This window comes from Megascapheus bottae, chromosome 13 (assembly GCF_031878675.1).
Source record: "Megascapheus bottae isolate mThoBot1 chromosome 13, mThoBot2.hap1, whole genome shotgun sequence".
NCBI classification, from domain to species: domain Eukaryota; kingdom Metazoa; phylum Chordata; class Mammalia; order Rodentia; family Geomyidae; genus Megascapheus; species Megascapheus bottae.
The window spans coordinates 40,354,768-40,371,097 of record NC_143521.1 but is presented as its reverse complement, the minus strand read 5'-3'; the positions used below and the strand labels follow the sequence as shown (position 1 = coordinate 40,371,097).

The 16,330-nt window shown below is 35.7% G+C and overlaps 1 protein-coding gene across 1 annotated transcript in view; it reads right to left on the bottom strand.

Moving 5' to 3' along the window:
- Arap2 (ArfGAP with RhoGAP domain, ankyrin repeat and PH domain 2) overlaps positions 1–16,330 on the bottom strand; it is a 154,563-nt gene that overhangs the window by 117,218 nt on the left and 21,015 nt on the right. The window contains 4 exon segments of the mRNA XM_090343730.1: positions 9,887–10,240; positions 11,375–11,460; positions 12,170–12,246; positions 13,282–13,340. Coding sequence (XP_090199856.1) covers positions 9,887–10,240; positions 11,375–11,460; positions 12,170–12,246; positions 13,282–13,340 — 576 coding nt within the window.

The window sequence follows — 16,330 nt, the reverse complement described above, 5'->3', positions numbered from 1 at the left end:
CTTCATATTAAACAGACTAAAACTCAATTAAATGGTTTTTGGGGGGGTTTTTTTTGTTTTTTTTTTGCCAGTCCTGGGCTTGAGCTCAGGGTCTGAGCACTGTCCTTGGACTTTCTCAAGGCTAGAGCTCTACCACTTGAGCCTCAGCACCAAGTGGTACCAAGGAATCGAACCCGGGTCTTCATGCATGCTAGGCAAGCACTTTAACCACTAGGCCAAACTCCTGGCCCTAAATGTTTTGTTTCTTCATGTCCCACACTAGATCTGAGATGCATGAGGGCAGATATCTGCTTAGCAGAGATCTAGTGAATGAAAGGATTTACATAGAAAATGCATACTCAGGTTTACATTTTATAATAAAAATAATGCTTACAATACTTTACCCTTAATTTCATTTTTTCTTCATTTTCAAATGCTAAAGTTCAGGGTTTCTATTATGACAGAATAAAAGCTTTATGAACATAGATTGTTATTAGAAGGGAAAAATTATATGCTATTCTAGAAAGTTTAGAAACTCAGTATTAAATACAAACTAGTGAAAATATATTATATTTAAGAAGATTCAACCAACATATCCCCTATACTTCTATTCCTGTGTTTCTGGTAACTACAGTTCTACTCTATTTTCACATATAAGTGGTATGAGTCACAAGGACAAATTTTCAATTAAAAGTATAATTTTAGAAATGCAATGTATAGTGTGATGACCACAGATAATAAGACATTTTATGTGTCTAGTTATTCTCTTAACCCAAAATATGGTGACAGGTGTTATAATTCTAGCTGATATTATCATTTCATTATACATCTGTCCTACATATTAAATACAATGCTTGTCACACACTGTATTTTTTCTATATATATACTTAATAATTCCCTATTTAGTATAAAAATAATTAACTTTAAATATCTCTTAACTTCAAGTTTACATAAACGATGAATAGTCTGTTTCTCATTAAATATGTCAACTGTCAATTATTTGCTGTATATAAACATCAAAACTGAATTATAATAATTGGTTCATTAAAGATAGTAACTTAGACTAATCCTTTCTTGCCGTATTATTTCCTTTCTAACACTGGCCTTGGAGTTAACATTGTACACCCTACAAATTAATCAACTTTTCTTCTCATAATAAAAAGAGCTTGAGACGTAGTTTGCTTCAATATTCCATTATAAAACTTTAAACCGGGGCCAGGAGTTTGGCCTAGTGGTTAAAGTGCTTGCCTAGCGTGCATGAAGACCCGGGTTCAATTCCTCGGTACCACATACATAGAAAAAAGCCGGAAGTGGTGCTGAGGCTCAAGTGGTAGAGCTCTAGCCTTGAGAAAGTTCAAGGACAGTGCTCAGGCCCTGAGCTCAAGCCCAGGACAGGCAAAAAAAAAAAAAAAAAAAAAAACAAAACAAAAAAAAAACTTTAAACCATGTTAGTCAGGTACATTGGCAGTTGCTTATAATCCCAGCAGTCTCCAAAGTGTTCCTACTCAGGGAAGTGATTCAGAGTTCCCCAGCAGGGTAGGCTGCAAGGTTAATCCTATGTTAGTCAAGGCTACATGGTAGTACCCTCAATCAAAGCAAAAAAATTTAAAAATTTTTAATTTTAATAAATATGGGTGGAACACTGAAATTTGAAAAAGTCAGTGATAAGTATTTCTTTGCTTTTAAAAAAAATTTATTTTACTGTCAGGGTGATATATAGAGAGGTTACAGCTATATTCGTAAGGTAGTGAGTACATTACTTCTTGCACATTATTACCCCTTCCCATGTTTTTCTCCCACTTTCCTTCCCCTACCCCTTCCCAAGATATAAAGTTTATTTTTAATAGTGTCTTGTGAATATCATTGTTACTTTGGTTCACCCTTTGACCTTTGTCTCATAGTATGATGAAATTACATGTTATTGGGGATTTTAAGAGTACTTTTTAAGATTTTGCTGAAGTTTTATCTGATTAATTTGATCTTTGGACGTCTAAAACACAAAAAGGAAAAGTACAAAAGGCAGAGCCACTTAGCCTATGCTCCTGCAATAATCTGATACAAATTTGACCAGAAATAACAATGGTGACAGCATTAAAAGAACTTCCATACTTCAATGAATAAAGAACTATATTATAATGAATAAGGAACTCTGCCAATAAAACTTAGTAAACACATAATAACACACAGTGCTTTGTTATGGGTTACATACAAACTGTAACTCATATAATCCTCTATATTATCATCAGAGACAAGTAATATTATTAACCTCAACTTTCCTGATTGAAAACAAGGGCCATTGGTTGTTTACATAATCTCCCCAATGATACAGAACAAGTAGAGAGTGTAGTAGGGAGTCAGGTGGAGGACTCCACTTGCCAAAGGCTAACCACACTAGAAAGACTCCAGTACACTGGATGGCAAAGCATCCTGGAAATGCCTTCAGGTAATAATAACATTTGACCTCCACACATTTTATATGTGAGTTCAATTTGGCAAACTGTTTCAGAATTCCTTCAGGAAAAAGAAAAGGTAAGACAGAAAGAAAAACACATTAGCCTGGGCTTTCTCTTATTTTGTTTTTAAAGGTTCTGAAGGGAAACATTTCTTTAAGAAGTCTTTTCAGAATAATTTATAAGGCTTGTGTAGGATTATTGAACGAATTTCTACAAACTCCTCCCTGGAGCTGTGGTAGGGCAGGTGGTGTAAAGTTTCAACTGCTTTCATAAAAACAGCCTCTCCACCTGGTGTCAGTTTTATTGCCTCAAAATGTGTATCTTAAAACCTCTTTTTAACAACAGTGTACACACAGCAATTACATCTGTATTATGCTCATACACATATACTCTGGTTTGATCTTATTCCCAAGGACCATCAGTTGTCATTGTCTTTTCTTAACTTTTTTAACTTTTTTTTTGCCAGTCCTTGACCTTACTCAAAGATAGCACTCTACCACCCGAGCCACAGCACCATTTCCAGCCTTTTCCTATATATGTTACCAAGGAATCGAACCCAGGTCTTCGTGCATGCTAGGCAAGCACTCTTACCACTAGGCCAAATTCCAGGCCTGTCACTGTCATTTTAAAGACTATATTTCTTAAATTTTAAATTATCCCAAAGCTGAACAAGCAATTTATTGTTCCAGAGGCTATTAAATTTTTACCTTTGAAGCCCCCCAACTGAAATGAACCTTAAAGGCACTATTTCAAATTAATAGCTTCTAGTCATGACAGTATATTTGTCATCAGATAGGTATTTCTCAGTTATTCTAAACAACCTCTGAGATAAAGAGAATATCCACAACACACCATTCCATATTTATCTTCCTTATATGCATAATCATAAAGGATGCCAGCATAGTTTGTTATTTTCTCATCTACCATGACTGTAATCTCAAAAGCTTTTGATTTTTGCTTTTACTTACTGATCTTTTTTAATTAATTTAATAAAGTTTAATGTTTTAATTCATTTAATAAAATTTCATGGCTTAATCATATTAATTTATTTTCTTATTTTTCTTTGAAATCTGAAGCTACTAAATGATGCTACATTAGAAATCTTTTTCTGGGCTGGGAGTTTAGGCTAGTGGTAGTAATTGCCTAGCATGCACAAAGACTCAGGTTTGATTCCTCGGTACCACATGCATAGTGGAAAAAAAGCCAGAAATGGTGCTATGGCACAAGTGGTAGAATTCCAGCCTTGAGAAAGCCCAAGGACAGTGCCCAGGCCCTAAGTTCAAGGCCCAGGATTGGCAAAAAAAAAATTTTTTTAAAGAAATCTTTTTCTAGGGCCGGGAGTTTGGCCTAGTGGTTAAAGTGCTTGCCTAGCATGCGCGAAGACCCGGGTTTGATTCCTTGGTACCACATACATACAAAAACGCTGGAAGTGGTGCTGAGGCTCAAGTGGTAGGGCTCTAGCCTTGAGAAAGTCCAAGGACAGTGCTCAGGCCCTGAGCTCAAGCCCAGGACTGGCAAAAAAAAAAAAAGAAATCTTTTTCTATAGAGTCAAGAGCAAGGAAATAAACCAATACTTCAGAGAAATGGCACTATTTTAGTGAAGTATGCTTTGAAGCAAATAACAAGTGACTGTCAAGAACTAAATGAGCTGAGTGACAAAACAAGCACAAAACATAACTTCTCTTCAAATCCAGTTTTGAACCCTTTAAATGAGGCAGAAACGAAGTATTTAATACCATGTTACAAGGGCTAAAAAGACTTTTGGAAGCCAGTAACAAAACCCAAATTTTATTTAGTTTTAGTAACTGTTTATTTTTTTGGTATTTGCTCATACTTAATAGGCACAATGTGATGTTTTGATTTGGGTACATAACAGGTAATCATCAATGCAGGGTATTTAGCATATGATCACCTTAAACTTGTATTTCTTTTTCTGGTCCATTCAAATTCTTCTAAGGATTACTGTTAATTTTATTGAAATTGCTATGATATTAAACACCAGAACTCATGTATCCTGATGACAACATGATAATATAGTGCCCAAAGTTTCTCCTGCTTCCGGTAACCACTATTCTAATCTCACTTCTATGGGACCCACTATTCTCTCCCTGGGTATCCCACACAGCATCCTCCAGGTCCACACATGCTATTGCAAATGTCTACATTTTATATGTAGCATGAAGCTTCAGACTGCCATTTTGCATTTTAAATCTCACATACAGCTTAACATTTACTGAATTCAGTATACAAAACTCAATATTGACTGAAAACTCTTTCTTCTGTTCTTTTTTTATTTTTTGCCAGTCCTGGGGCTTGAACCCAGGGCTTAGGCATTGTCCTTGGACATTGTATGCTCAAGGCTAGCGCCCTGCCACTTGAGCCACAGTACCATTTCTGGCTTTTTCTGTGTCTATGGTACTGAGGAATTGAACCCAGGGTTCCGTACATCCTAGGCAAGCACTATACCACTAGGCTACATTCCCAGCCTGGCAACTTTTTTTCTGTGGAGCCATCTTCTAGGAAAAGGATGTAACATAAATCAGCTCCAAGTTAAGGGGATCAGCTAAGAATCTCCATTTTCCTTCACAACTCTACAGAAGACAAAGAAATATCTTCAGACTAGCACAGATCCCCACAGACAACAGTAACCGCATTTACAAATCTGGAAAGAAGGGCCAGAACTGTCTTTGAAAACATGAAGGAAGCCAGGCATCAGTGATTCACACTTGCAATCCTAGCTATTCAGGAGACTGAGATCTGATCATTGAGATTCAAAGCCAGCTTGAACAACCAAATCCAAAAGACTTGTTTCCTTCAATTAATCAGCAAAGGAGGCAGAAGCAGAGTTGTGGCTCAAGTGGCACAGCACTAGCAGCCAGCCATGAACTAACCAAGCAAATGCAAGTTCCTGAATTCAAACCCTATTTACGCTATGTTCTCTTCTCTTTTCTTGCCCTTCTGCCCTCATGTAGTTGCTGTATCTGACTTTGTTACTGGGTATATTGTATACATGTTTATTTGTTTATTTGAAATAGAGAATGGAGAGGGGGAAAACAAGATAATTGGGAGGGAGTGAAGGGAGAGAAACAGGAACAAAAACATGAGAAGGGGTATCAATGTGCAAGAAGTAATGTACCTATTATCTGATGAATGTAACTATATAACCCCTTTATACATTATCCCAACAATAAAAATTTTAAAAATTCAGGACATAATTCAAATAGTATATACATGTTTTATATTTTTTTATAAATTTATACATATTTATATGTATGTGTATATATCTATATATATATATATATGTACATTTTCTCAGAAACATTTAAGCTCTGCTTCATCCAAACAAGGGATGGAATGGGAACAGAGAGGTAATGACATGAGATTTGGGGAAAATGAAAACACTGCATGAGGCATAGAAATCCCCAGAGAGTAATGAGGAGGAAAGGAGGGTGACTGTTTTGCAACAGGGATGAGAACAACCAGCCTAATAAATGAGCTCTCTTAGGAGGCTGCAGATGATGAAACACTGACAAGTCTACTCTTTTGGTTACTTCAGAGATTTATACTTCCAGAAAGAATTTCTGTATAAACAAACAAGTAAATCAAAAACACTACACCAACAACCACCACCATAACAACAAAAAAAATCTAATGGTTCCATGCTACGTGATTTAAACATGTACTGGAAAGCATACAAAGGTAGATTAGGAAAGACAGCTATGTGACAAAAGCATTTACAGTCCCTGGAGTATAAAACAACAAATACAATCCAAATTTTTCAAATAATCATGTTAAAAGAATTGAGTTTATGCTGGAAGGAAAGCAGAGGATGGTGGCAAAAGTAAATGTGATTTTCATACTGGTATATCTATAACTGAAAAGTTTTTTTAAAAATCAGAATAAAATATATAGGCTAGGCCGGGAGTTTGGCCTAGTGGTAGAGTGCTTGCCTAGCATGCACGAATACCCAGGTTCGATTCCTCGGTACCACATACATAGAAAAAAGCTGGAAGTGGTGCTGAGGCTCAAGTGGTAGAGCTCTAGCCTTGAGAAAGTCAAAGGACAGTGCTCAGGCCCTGAGCCCAAGCCCAGGACTAGCAAAAAAAAAAAATATATATATATATATATATATGGGCTAAATTTGTGGCTCAGCAGAAGAGCACCAGCTTAGCATAAGTAAGGCCCAGAGTTTAATTCCCAGCACTAAATTAGAATAAAAGTAAATTCAATTAAATACAAATAAAGGGACAAACTGCCTCTTATAAAGAAGATGAAATGGAAAGGAAGGGAAGTTGCCATTTTTTAACATAGTATGTATATGCTTCAGTAAAAATTTAAAAAATACCAAATTTAAGATATTCCATGAAGGTAAAAACTAAGATTCTTTCAAGCAACATTACCAAAGGTCACCTGCAATAAAAGTGTTCTTCTGAAGAGAAAGAAAACTAAGTTTACTGAGCATCAATTAAGTGTCAGGCTCAAAGTTACCTCTTTTTCCAAGGGTTTCCATTGGGGAGGTTTTGATCTTGACCTTACACTTTTATGTGAGGAGCAGAAGTACTGAGAGACAGCCAGTTTGAGACACAGAGCAGATGAATGAAATCTTGACAGAATTTAATATTGAAGGCATCAAAATTGCTCTTGTACAAATCCTCTTCCTTTTTAAATTATTTTTACATTTAATAGGATCATAGAAGATTGTTTCCTATTTTGCTATTTATCAGGTTAAACTTTTATAACTGAATCCTAAGGGAGATTTAAGTACTTGATAAATCATAAAATATACTTCTTTTTTTTTTTGCCAGTCCTGGGCTTCAGCTCAGAGCCTGAGCACTGTCCTTGGACTTTCTCAAGGCTAGAGCGCTACCACTTGAGCCTCAGCACCACTTCCAGCTTTTTTCTATGTATGTGGTACCGAGGAATCAAACCCAGGTCTTTGGGCATGCAAGGCAAGAACTCTACCACTAGGCCAAACTCCTGGCGCCATAAAATATACTTCTTATATAATGAGTTTTAGTCAACTAGCTAATCTGGTCTATGCTTATAGGTTAGGAACCAAATTTAGCCAACACGTCCTTTTAAACAAAGTTTTACAGGAAGCCAGTCTCTTTCATTGGTTCACATATCTTTGATAGCTGCTTTCATTCTATAGCTACTGAGCTGAACAGCTGTAACAGAAAGCATTTGGCTGTGAAGCTTAAGACATTTACTATTTGACCCTTTATGCAAAATATTTACTGATGTCTGCTGTATTGGAATTCCAAATGGCACCTCAATCAGGGAATCCTGTAGCCAAGTCATGGGGCCATGAATTTTTAAAGCTCGGCCAACTTTTCATAAAGAATGAGGTATCCCCAATTTTTCTAATTAATAAGCATCCTAAAGACCCCTCAAAGTAGCCCTACAGGAACCAACAAATTTCACACTGTATTTAGAATCTAATAAGCACATGCTTCTTAAGACTATTACGTGCAGTTCTCTCTAGATACAACAATATAATCCAAGTGTTCTTAGTGAAAAAAAGTTAATGTTTGTTTACTTTTCTATCTTCATTCAAAACCTTCCAGCCAGAAAACTCAACCATTTCCTTCAAAATGGAAAAAAATATAAACATAACAAAAATCACAACATCTAACCTTAGGCAAGTTCCAACAAAAAAGGATAATGTTTTCTCTATCCAGGAGTCCTCACATGCTACACACTGTACTAAGGGTCTGCTGACTCTTCCTATGGTTCTAGGAGCTGCCTCTTAGCAGCTCCCTAAACACTTCAACCAAACAGAAACGAAGATCTGAGAACATTCAAGCTCATAGTGTCACTTCACCAATGTGAATATACAAGTGCTGATTCATACTTTTGATATTTAAATATGCATTTGCCAATAATGCTGACAACTTATGAAAGTAGAAAAACACAATGTACACTACTTTGTCATCAAAATGAAGCCAAAAGGAATGACAATAAATAAGTGATACTAAGAGTACAGTACTTCAGTGTGTTCAAAACTGAATTTTGTAAGAGAATAATACTTTGTATGTCGGGCACCAGTGGCTCACGCCTGTAATCCTATCTACTCAGGAGGCTGAGAACTGAGGATCAAGATTCAAAGCTAGCCAGGGCACAAAAGTCTGTGAGCCTCTTATCCCGAATTAACCACTAGAAAACCAGAAGTGGCTCAAAGTGGTAGAGCACTAGCCTTGAGCTGAAGAGCTCAAGGACAAATGCTCCTTCCACAAAATTCAAGCCCACAATCAACCAAAAAAATTTTAAAGGTGAATATATTCATATATAATACTGATCATGTAACTGCTAATCATAAAAATTGTGATGGTTGTAACTTTTTTTATAAAACAGAATTCCTGACATATGTAATCATATCTACCTACTCAGGACCCTGAGATCAAAGAATCATGATTCAAAGCTAGTCCAGACAGTAAAGTCCATGAGATTCTTATCTCCAATTAACCACAGAAAAGCTGGAAGTGGAGTTGTGACAGAAGTGACAGAACCCTATACTTGAGCAAAAAGCTCAGGGGACAATACACAGATACTGACTTCAAGCTCCAGGACCAGCACCAAAAAAAAAAAAACAGGATTCCAAAAAAAAATTCCAATTAAATATAATCTCTCTCCCAAGAGTTCTCAGTACAATGCATAAGGGATATGTTACTTGAACACCTGAAATAAATCTACATTAAAATGTTCAAGGGCTGGGAGTTTGGCCTAGTGGTAGAGTGCTTGCCTAGCATGCATGAAGACCCAAGTCCAAGTCCAATTCCTTGGTACCACATACATAGGAAAATGCCAGAAGTGGTGCTGTAACTTAAGTGGTAGAGCTCTAGCCTTGAGAAAGTCCTAGGACAGTGCTTAGGCCCTGAGTTAAAGCCCCAGGACCAGCAAGAACTAGATATAAATATAGATATAGATATACAGATATACATATACATATACATATGCATATATTCAAGGAATTCTTTTAACAGACCGGGAAACACACAAACATCAGAACCATCAATCAGTAACAGTGAAGACCTCAATCTAACAATGATGCACTTTTTCTAACAACAATAGCCTCATATTCACAAACAGAACACTATTGATATGAACACAATCCATGCCATTTGGGCTCAGTAATACTCACTCAAGTCTGTTGCTTTGCTTTGTGGTAGATTAGGACACAGAATAGTGTACATGGTATGATGTTAGTAACTAACATTAGGAACCCAGATTCAAAGCACTAGTTTTGCTATTTAGCACCTTAATGAGCATGGCACCACCCACATTCATCCCTCTTTATGCCTAAACGCCAGCATCTGCAAAAGAATACTGAACATCCTAAGAACCTGACTGCCGGAGGATAGTAAGGTTAGGTATAGAAAACTAGCAAGTAGAACAATGGACAAATGTGAACTTTTCAAAAAATGTTCATGAAATGTAAGAAAATAAATACATACCCTTGAGGAGACAGCTTGTCTAACCATCCTGCTTTAACCTTTGTTGGAGAAGAGCCATAAAAACACGCATAAGGAGAGATGGCATTTGAGGAAATGTTTGATGATTCAGCATTTGCACTTGCTGAGCTTAAAGGATAACTGTGCCTATTCACAGGGTCCGAATTTAATGTTTTTTGGGTCTTAGACTTGGATGCCTTTGAATTTTTTCTTTTTAAACTCTGAAAGCATTCTTCTACTGTTGAGTATTCTGATTCAGAAGCAGAGTCACCTAGAAAATTGTTTTTATCCTCTCGAGGTATCCAAATATCTTCTACTTTGTCTTCACTGATTTTCTCCTTCCTGTTATCATAGATGCTAGAAAGAAAGAAAGAAAGAAAGAAAGAAAGAAAGAAAGAAAGAAAGAAAGAAAGGGGATATAAGTTACAACGTGCTAGATGAAACTTAAACCTTGACACTTTGCTTTTTTTGTTGTTGTTGTTTCGTGGGGGGGGAGGTTGATTTCACTTATAAATAACCAATCATAGAACCCAAAGGTCAGGAAAGTCTTAAGAGTTCAATTACCCCAATCTGATCATTTTCAAAACTTATCACGAAAATTTAGAAATTCTCTCGCTGAGTATTGGATGGCTCATGCTTATAATCCTAGCTACTCAGGAGGCTGAGATCTAAGGATCAAGGTTCAGAGCCAGCCTGGGCAGGAAAATCCATAAGACACTCTCTCCAATTAACCACCAGAAAATCAGAAGTGGTGCTCTGACTCAAACTGTTATATTTCAATACAAATAAACTATAAGTAGAATTTAACCTGGTTCCTTTTTGGTTTTGCAAGTGTGGTGCAAATAGTAAGCATAGAGACTGATCACAGTTTTACCATTTCAGTTTAAATATTCTAAGCAAAAATCAGCTATTCAACTCCAACACTAATCTCTGGGCAACATTATAAAACACTAGATCTTCTGTAAATATTAGTTCTAGCTCCCTGCCCGCCTTTTCAATCAATCCAAGGACTCCTCATTTTGCCATAATGTAATAAAATTAATAATTGTAAATAAATTATATCTGATTGCTCGGAACTTATGTCTCAGGGCTAATGAAGAAAAACATCATTCCATACTGCTAGCCAAAAAAGTGTCAATGTATATTCAGAAGGTAAACAGTACAGGAGGCATAATTATTGAAATATATTCATAGTAGCTAAGCACATTCCTATAGATTTAAGAAATGTGAGGATAAATTCACTCAGTAACTTGCACAAAATGAAACTCCCAACAAGAAAGTCTTTGCTAATGGATGTAATGGTATGCCAAGGAGTCACATTTTTCCAGATGCCAGAAAGCTTCAAAAATTATGACTTCTTTAAAGAATGATTTAGCCTAGCCTTGCCACTTTTTTTGCATTGTAGAAGGTACTAATACTCATTGCATGTACTGCAGCTTACATTTTAAAACATTTATTCTAATGAACAAATTATCAGTCATGAAATCATACCTTGATCTGATTAAAAAAGAGTTCCTTGAGGTGGCTCCTTCCTCTTTTTCTTCTTTGGTCCAAAATTCATTCCTTATAGATCTTTTCTATTTAAAAAATAAGATACAGTTAATATTTTACTTTTGGGTTGATAGTCTCACTGTGGCAATATTTTACAAAGCCATACAATATCTGACTTTAGTTCCCTTAAATGTCCAGTTACTTAGATCAACTTTCATTAGTAAAAATATGTAATGAGGAACATTATATTAAACAGCAACCTTCTGATGTAACTTTCTTACTGTATTTGAATTATAGCTCAGCATTAATCTTAGGACAAAGTGTTTTAGAAGAACTAATTCATACTTTTACTCCTTCCCTAGAATACTGTTTTATCTCAACTTCTCTGCTGTCAAGACCAAGAAATAAAGCAGGACAAGAGGAAAAGTACTGAACAATTAATTAAAATACACAATCAAAAACCAACATATTTATGAAGTCTATAATTATATGGCAAATTATATGGCAAAGAAAACTATGAAGAGTTTTTGTGTTTTTTTTCTTAAAGTAAGTTGACCTTATGGGAAATTTTTAAAAACCCATACCTAAAATGAAAATTAAAATGTGTTTTATGACATCTACTTAAAGACAGTTTTCCCACAATTTTATTGAACACAAACTTTACTCTCTAGAAATTTCATTCTTCAAAATAATGCATTTTTCAAGCAGTGTATAGGAAAATAAAAAGGCACATCTAATCATCAGTAGGGTGAAGAACAGATCATGGAAAAACACAACAAAACATATGGAACTAACCTTGGCATTTTCTAGATTTGGGAAGAGAAAGGTCTCTCCATAAGGAAAGATGGAAGATGAATTCTCCTCATTTGAATCTTTTGGGGAAAATTACAAAATGAAAACGGAAAAAAAAGATGAGTAACATGGAATAGTTGGAAGGAGAGAAGAAATAAAACCATATGTTTAAATATTTTGCAGCAATATTAGAACTTAAGCTTTATTCTGTGAGAGTACAAAATTTTGTTCACAATTCTTACTTCCCCCAGGTCAACTATCCCTATTACGGGGCCCTTAAAGCACCAGTCCCTGTACACACCAATCCCTTCATACCCTGACATTCATTTTTCAATGATCACAATGCTGACTTCAGATCTAGACTAACATAACCAAGTACACTGCCCACAGGAAATAAAACTACTATGCTAATTCCTAAATAAGAGACTATTCTATGTGACAGGATCTTAACTCTACTGTGCAATAAACAGATCACTACCCGAGAGTTATTAAAACCTCAGAATCTATTTAGTTACTGATCAACACCATGAACACACCTGCAATGATATTATTTTAGGAGTATTTCAAGCATCCTTGAACTACACTTAATCTCCAAGAAAGAATTCATACCATTTGCAGTTCTGTTAGGGCAATTTTTTTCAAAAGTAAGGATAGTCAACCATTTGCCCTGTTATTGTCACGAACATTGTTCTTCACCTTGTATAAGCAGAATTTTCCAACAGAAAAAAAAAGCTCTTCTAAGGACCCATTTGCCACAGCAATAATGTCAGCTCTTTCCTGTTACCATGGAAAAAAGCACTTTCCATATATCCCTGTCCTGTAGCCCTGACTGCCTGAAACCATTCATTTTAGTTAAATGCCTTCAATTTTGGCTAATGCTAAGTGAAGCTTGCTTAAAAATTCTTTTTTGATAAGCATTGTACAAATTTTTGGATGTCTGAGTATATATTACCATCTTTTGTTCACTTACCTTTAACATTTTGAAGTACTCTGAACACTGGCCTACAGTTACTTTCATTATTTCCTATTTTACAAGTGGGTTGCCCTTCTCAATCACAATTTTAACACATTTTTAAGACTATCAAATGAGTAGGAACTAATTTATAGAGACTCACTTTTCAATGTCACAGGTTTTCCAGGTGAGGTAGTAACATTCCTTCTCTCGCGGAAATAGCTTAAAGCAAAGGTAAGAAATTGTGAGTTATGATTTACTATCCTGAGTAAGGTATTTCTTAAAGAAACATGTACAGACAGCAACATTCAGACTTAAGCCTGATTTGATAAAAAAAAAAAGAATGGATATATTATACAAATAAGTTTATCTATATAGCCTTTTAAAGGGAAAATTTAAAAAATTCTACTGACAACAATGCTGTTGAACTCTCAGTGAACATACACAAGCAAGTAAGTCAAACACCAGTTTCAGAATACTGGTTAACTCTTGATATGGATGGAAAAAGCAAGAAATTATTTCTCAACATACTGAAGGTAAGGTCTACGTGACAAGACTATTTTCAATCTAGATGATCAATATATTGTAACAACATTTTTACCTACTTTTAGCATGTCCAGTATTTGACAAATTAAAAATAACTCTTTTTAGGGCCGGGAGTTTGTCCTAGTGACAGCGTGCTTGCCTCACATGCAGGAAGACCCGGGTTTGAACCCTCAGTACCACGTACATAGAAAAGCCAAAAGTGGTGCTATGGCTCAAGCAGTAGAGCTCCAGCCTTGAGAAACCTCTAGGACAATGTTCAGACCCTGAGTTCATGCCTCAGGACTGGCAAAAATAAAAAATAAAATAACTTTATCTAAATATTTTTGTTGTGGTTTTCCATTTTTTTCTTAGTGATTCACATTGCATAAACTAAGGATGCTTCTCCCCCACAGGAAGTCATAATTTTACTTCCCCTTTCATCACACGCCTTCCTTTCCTCCTCCCCTAACAGGTTCTTCAAGTATTTCACCACAAATATAAAATAGTATGTATGTAATTAATAAAATGCATAGAAAGTGTCCAGTGGACAATGGAGGAAATCAAATACACATGTACAGAGCCTGACTTGTAGATTTTTCAAAATGGGGAAGTTTTTAAATGAAACTTACTCTTAATAAAATTGTATATCTAACCAGAAATAAGATTTCAAACACAAATAGTAAGAAAATATTTTTTAAAAAATAAGGGCAAATAGGGGCCGGGAGAGTTTGGTCTAGTGGTAGAGTGCTTGCCCAGCATACACAAAGACCCTGGGTCAATTCCTTGGTACCACATACATAGAAAAAAGCCAGAAGTGGTGCTGAGGCTCAAGTGGTAGAGCTCTAGCCTTGAGAAAGTCCAAGGATAGTGCTCAGGCCCTGAGCTCAAGCCCAGGACTGGCAAAAAAATAAGGACAAATAATAAACCATCTACGATTTTGTCTATTGGCTGCTCTGGTAAAAAGTTCTGGTAAATATTCCTCCAATATTAGTTTCATTATCTGTGAGTCCCCTAAATTAAGGTTTTTTTCCTCTCAAAATAGAGGAAATCTACTGATACTCAGATGGGCTGACCTCTTAAGAAAACAGCCTTTGCCTGGGGGATGTAATGTATTTCTAAAAGATTTATGAAAATACCTAAGACTCATTTTTTCAGTAGAGAATTAGAAAATTCCTGTGAAAAGCTAGTTGTTATGGTGAAATGGAATTGTGTCATCTCAAAGTTCTTATGTTAAATCCCTAATGCAATGTGAATATATTTGGAGACAGAGATTGTAGGAATAATTAAGTTTGAATGAAATCATAAGGAGAGAGCCCTATTCCAGTAGGACTGGAAGCCTATGCAAAGAGAAACCAGAGACAGGTAGACCGCTCCTCTTGAACCCAGGCTCTGAGAAAAGAAAAGTACGAGCAGACATCAAGAAGGCTCCTAACAACCAGGACAGTTCTGTGATCACCCAACCAGGCTGACAGCTTGAATCCAGATGTCTACCCTCCACACTATGAAAAAATAAATGTCTACTATATAAGCTACCAAGTTATAGTTCTTGTTATGGTAATCAGAATGGGCAAAAACAACTAGTTTTACATAGAATTAAAAGTGTTCATTTTCTAAAGAAAAAAAATCACAAATACTTTGTTTTTTTTTTGGTCTATCTTAGGGCTGGAACTCAGAGCCTGGATGCAGTTCCTGAGGGTTTTTTTTGTGTTTTTTTTTTTTTTTTTGATCAACGTTAGTTAGTACTCTTGCAGCTATAGTGCCAACTCTGGTTTTCTGGTAGTTAATGGAACAGTCTCACATACTTTCCTGCCCCAGCTGACATCAAACTGCAAGCCTCAGCTCTTAGCCTCTTGAGTAGCTAGGACTACAGGCATGAGGCACGAGCACCTGGCTCCCTTATATTTTCATCACCTAAATTCCCAAGAAAAGCAATGACATAAAGGTTAATGCCAAACACCCATGACTTAGGCAAGGCAATCACTCAAAAAAATAATGACAAAATGCACACCACATATGTGTGTGTACATATACATACATATATAATTTCACAGAATGTTGTCAATAACATAGATATCACAACTGCCAACAAACTACAACTTTTTCCTTAAAATGATTTTTTTTTTCCTTTTTCCAAAGGAAAAGCACTATAAACTATAGTCTTCGGGTTGCAGTTTAAAACTGACCTATGGTTACCATAATTCTTATCTAACATACAAATCTGAATTCACAAAGCTAAGAACAGGTGACTTACAACACCGACCTATGATGTCAAATTCACAATGCAGGGATTACTTCATTCTGAAAGGTTCTGCCAACTCTCCTTAAGAATGACCATTACAGAAAAATTACATTATACAAGTATAAGACATTATCATGATTCTTTGTTAGTATACTAGAAAGAGCTGCAATTGAACATATACTTTTTTCAAACAAAAAGTAGAGCCTTTAATTTAGGAAAAATAAACTACAAATGAATAGATTTTACCTAGAAGTATATCAAGCAAGCAAATACATATTCTTATTCTCTAACAATGAATCTATTAATTATTAAAACTTTATTTAAACTGGCCATCAGTGGCCCATACCTGTAATTCTAAATCCTATTTACTCAGGAGACTAAGATCTGAGGATCCCATTTATAAGCCCAAGAACCAAAGTATGAAAGTTTTACTTTCTACTAATCAAAA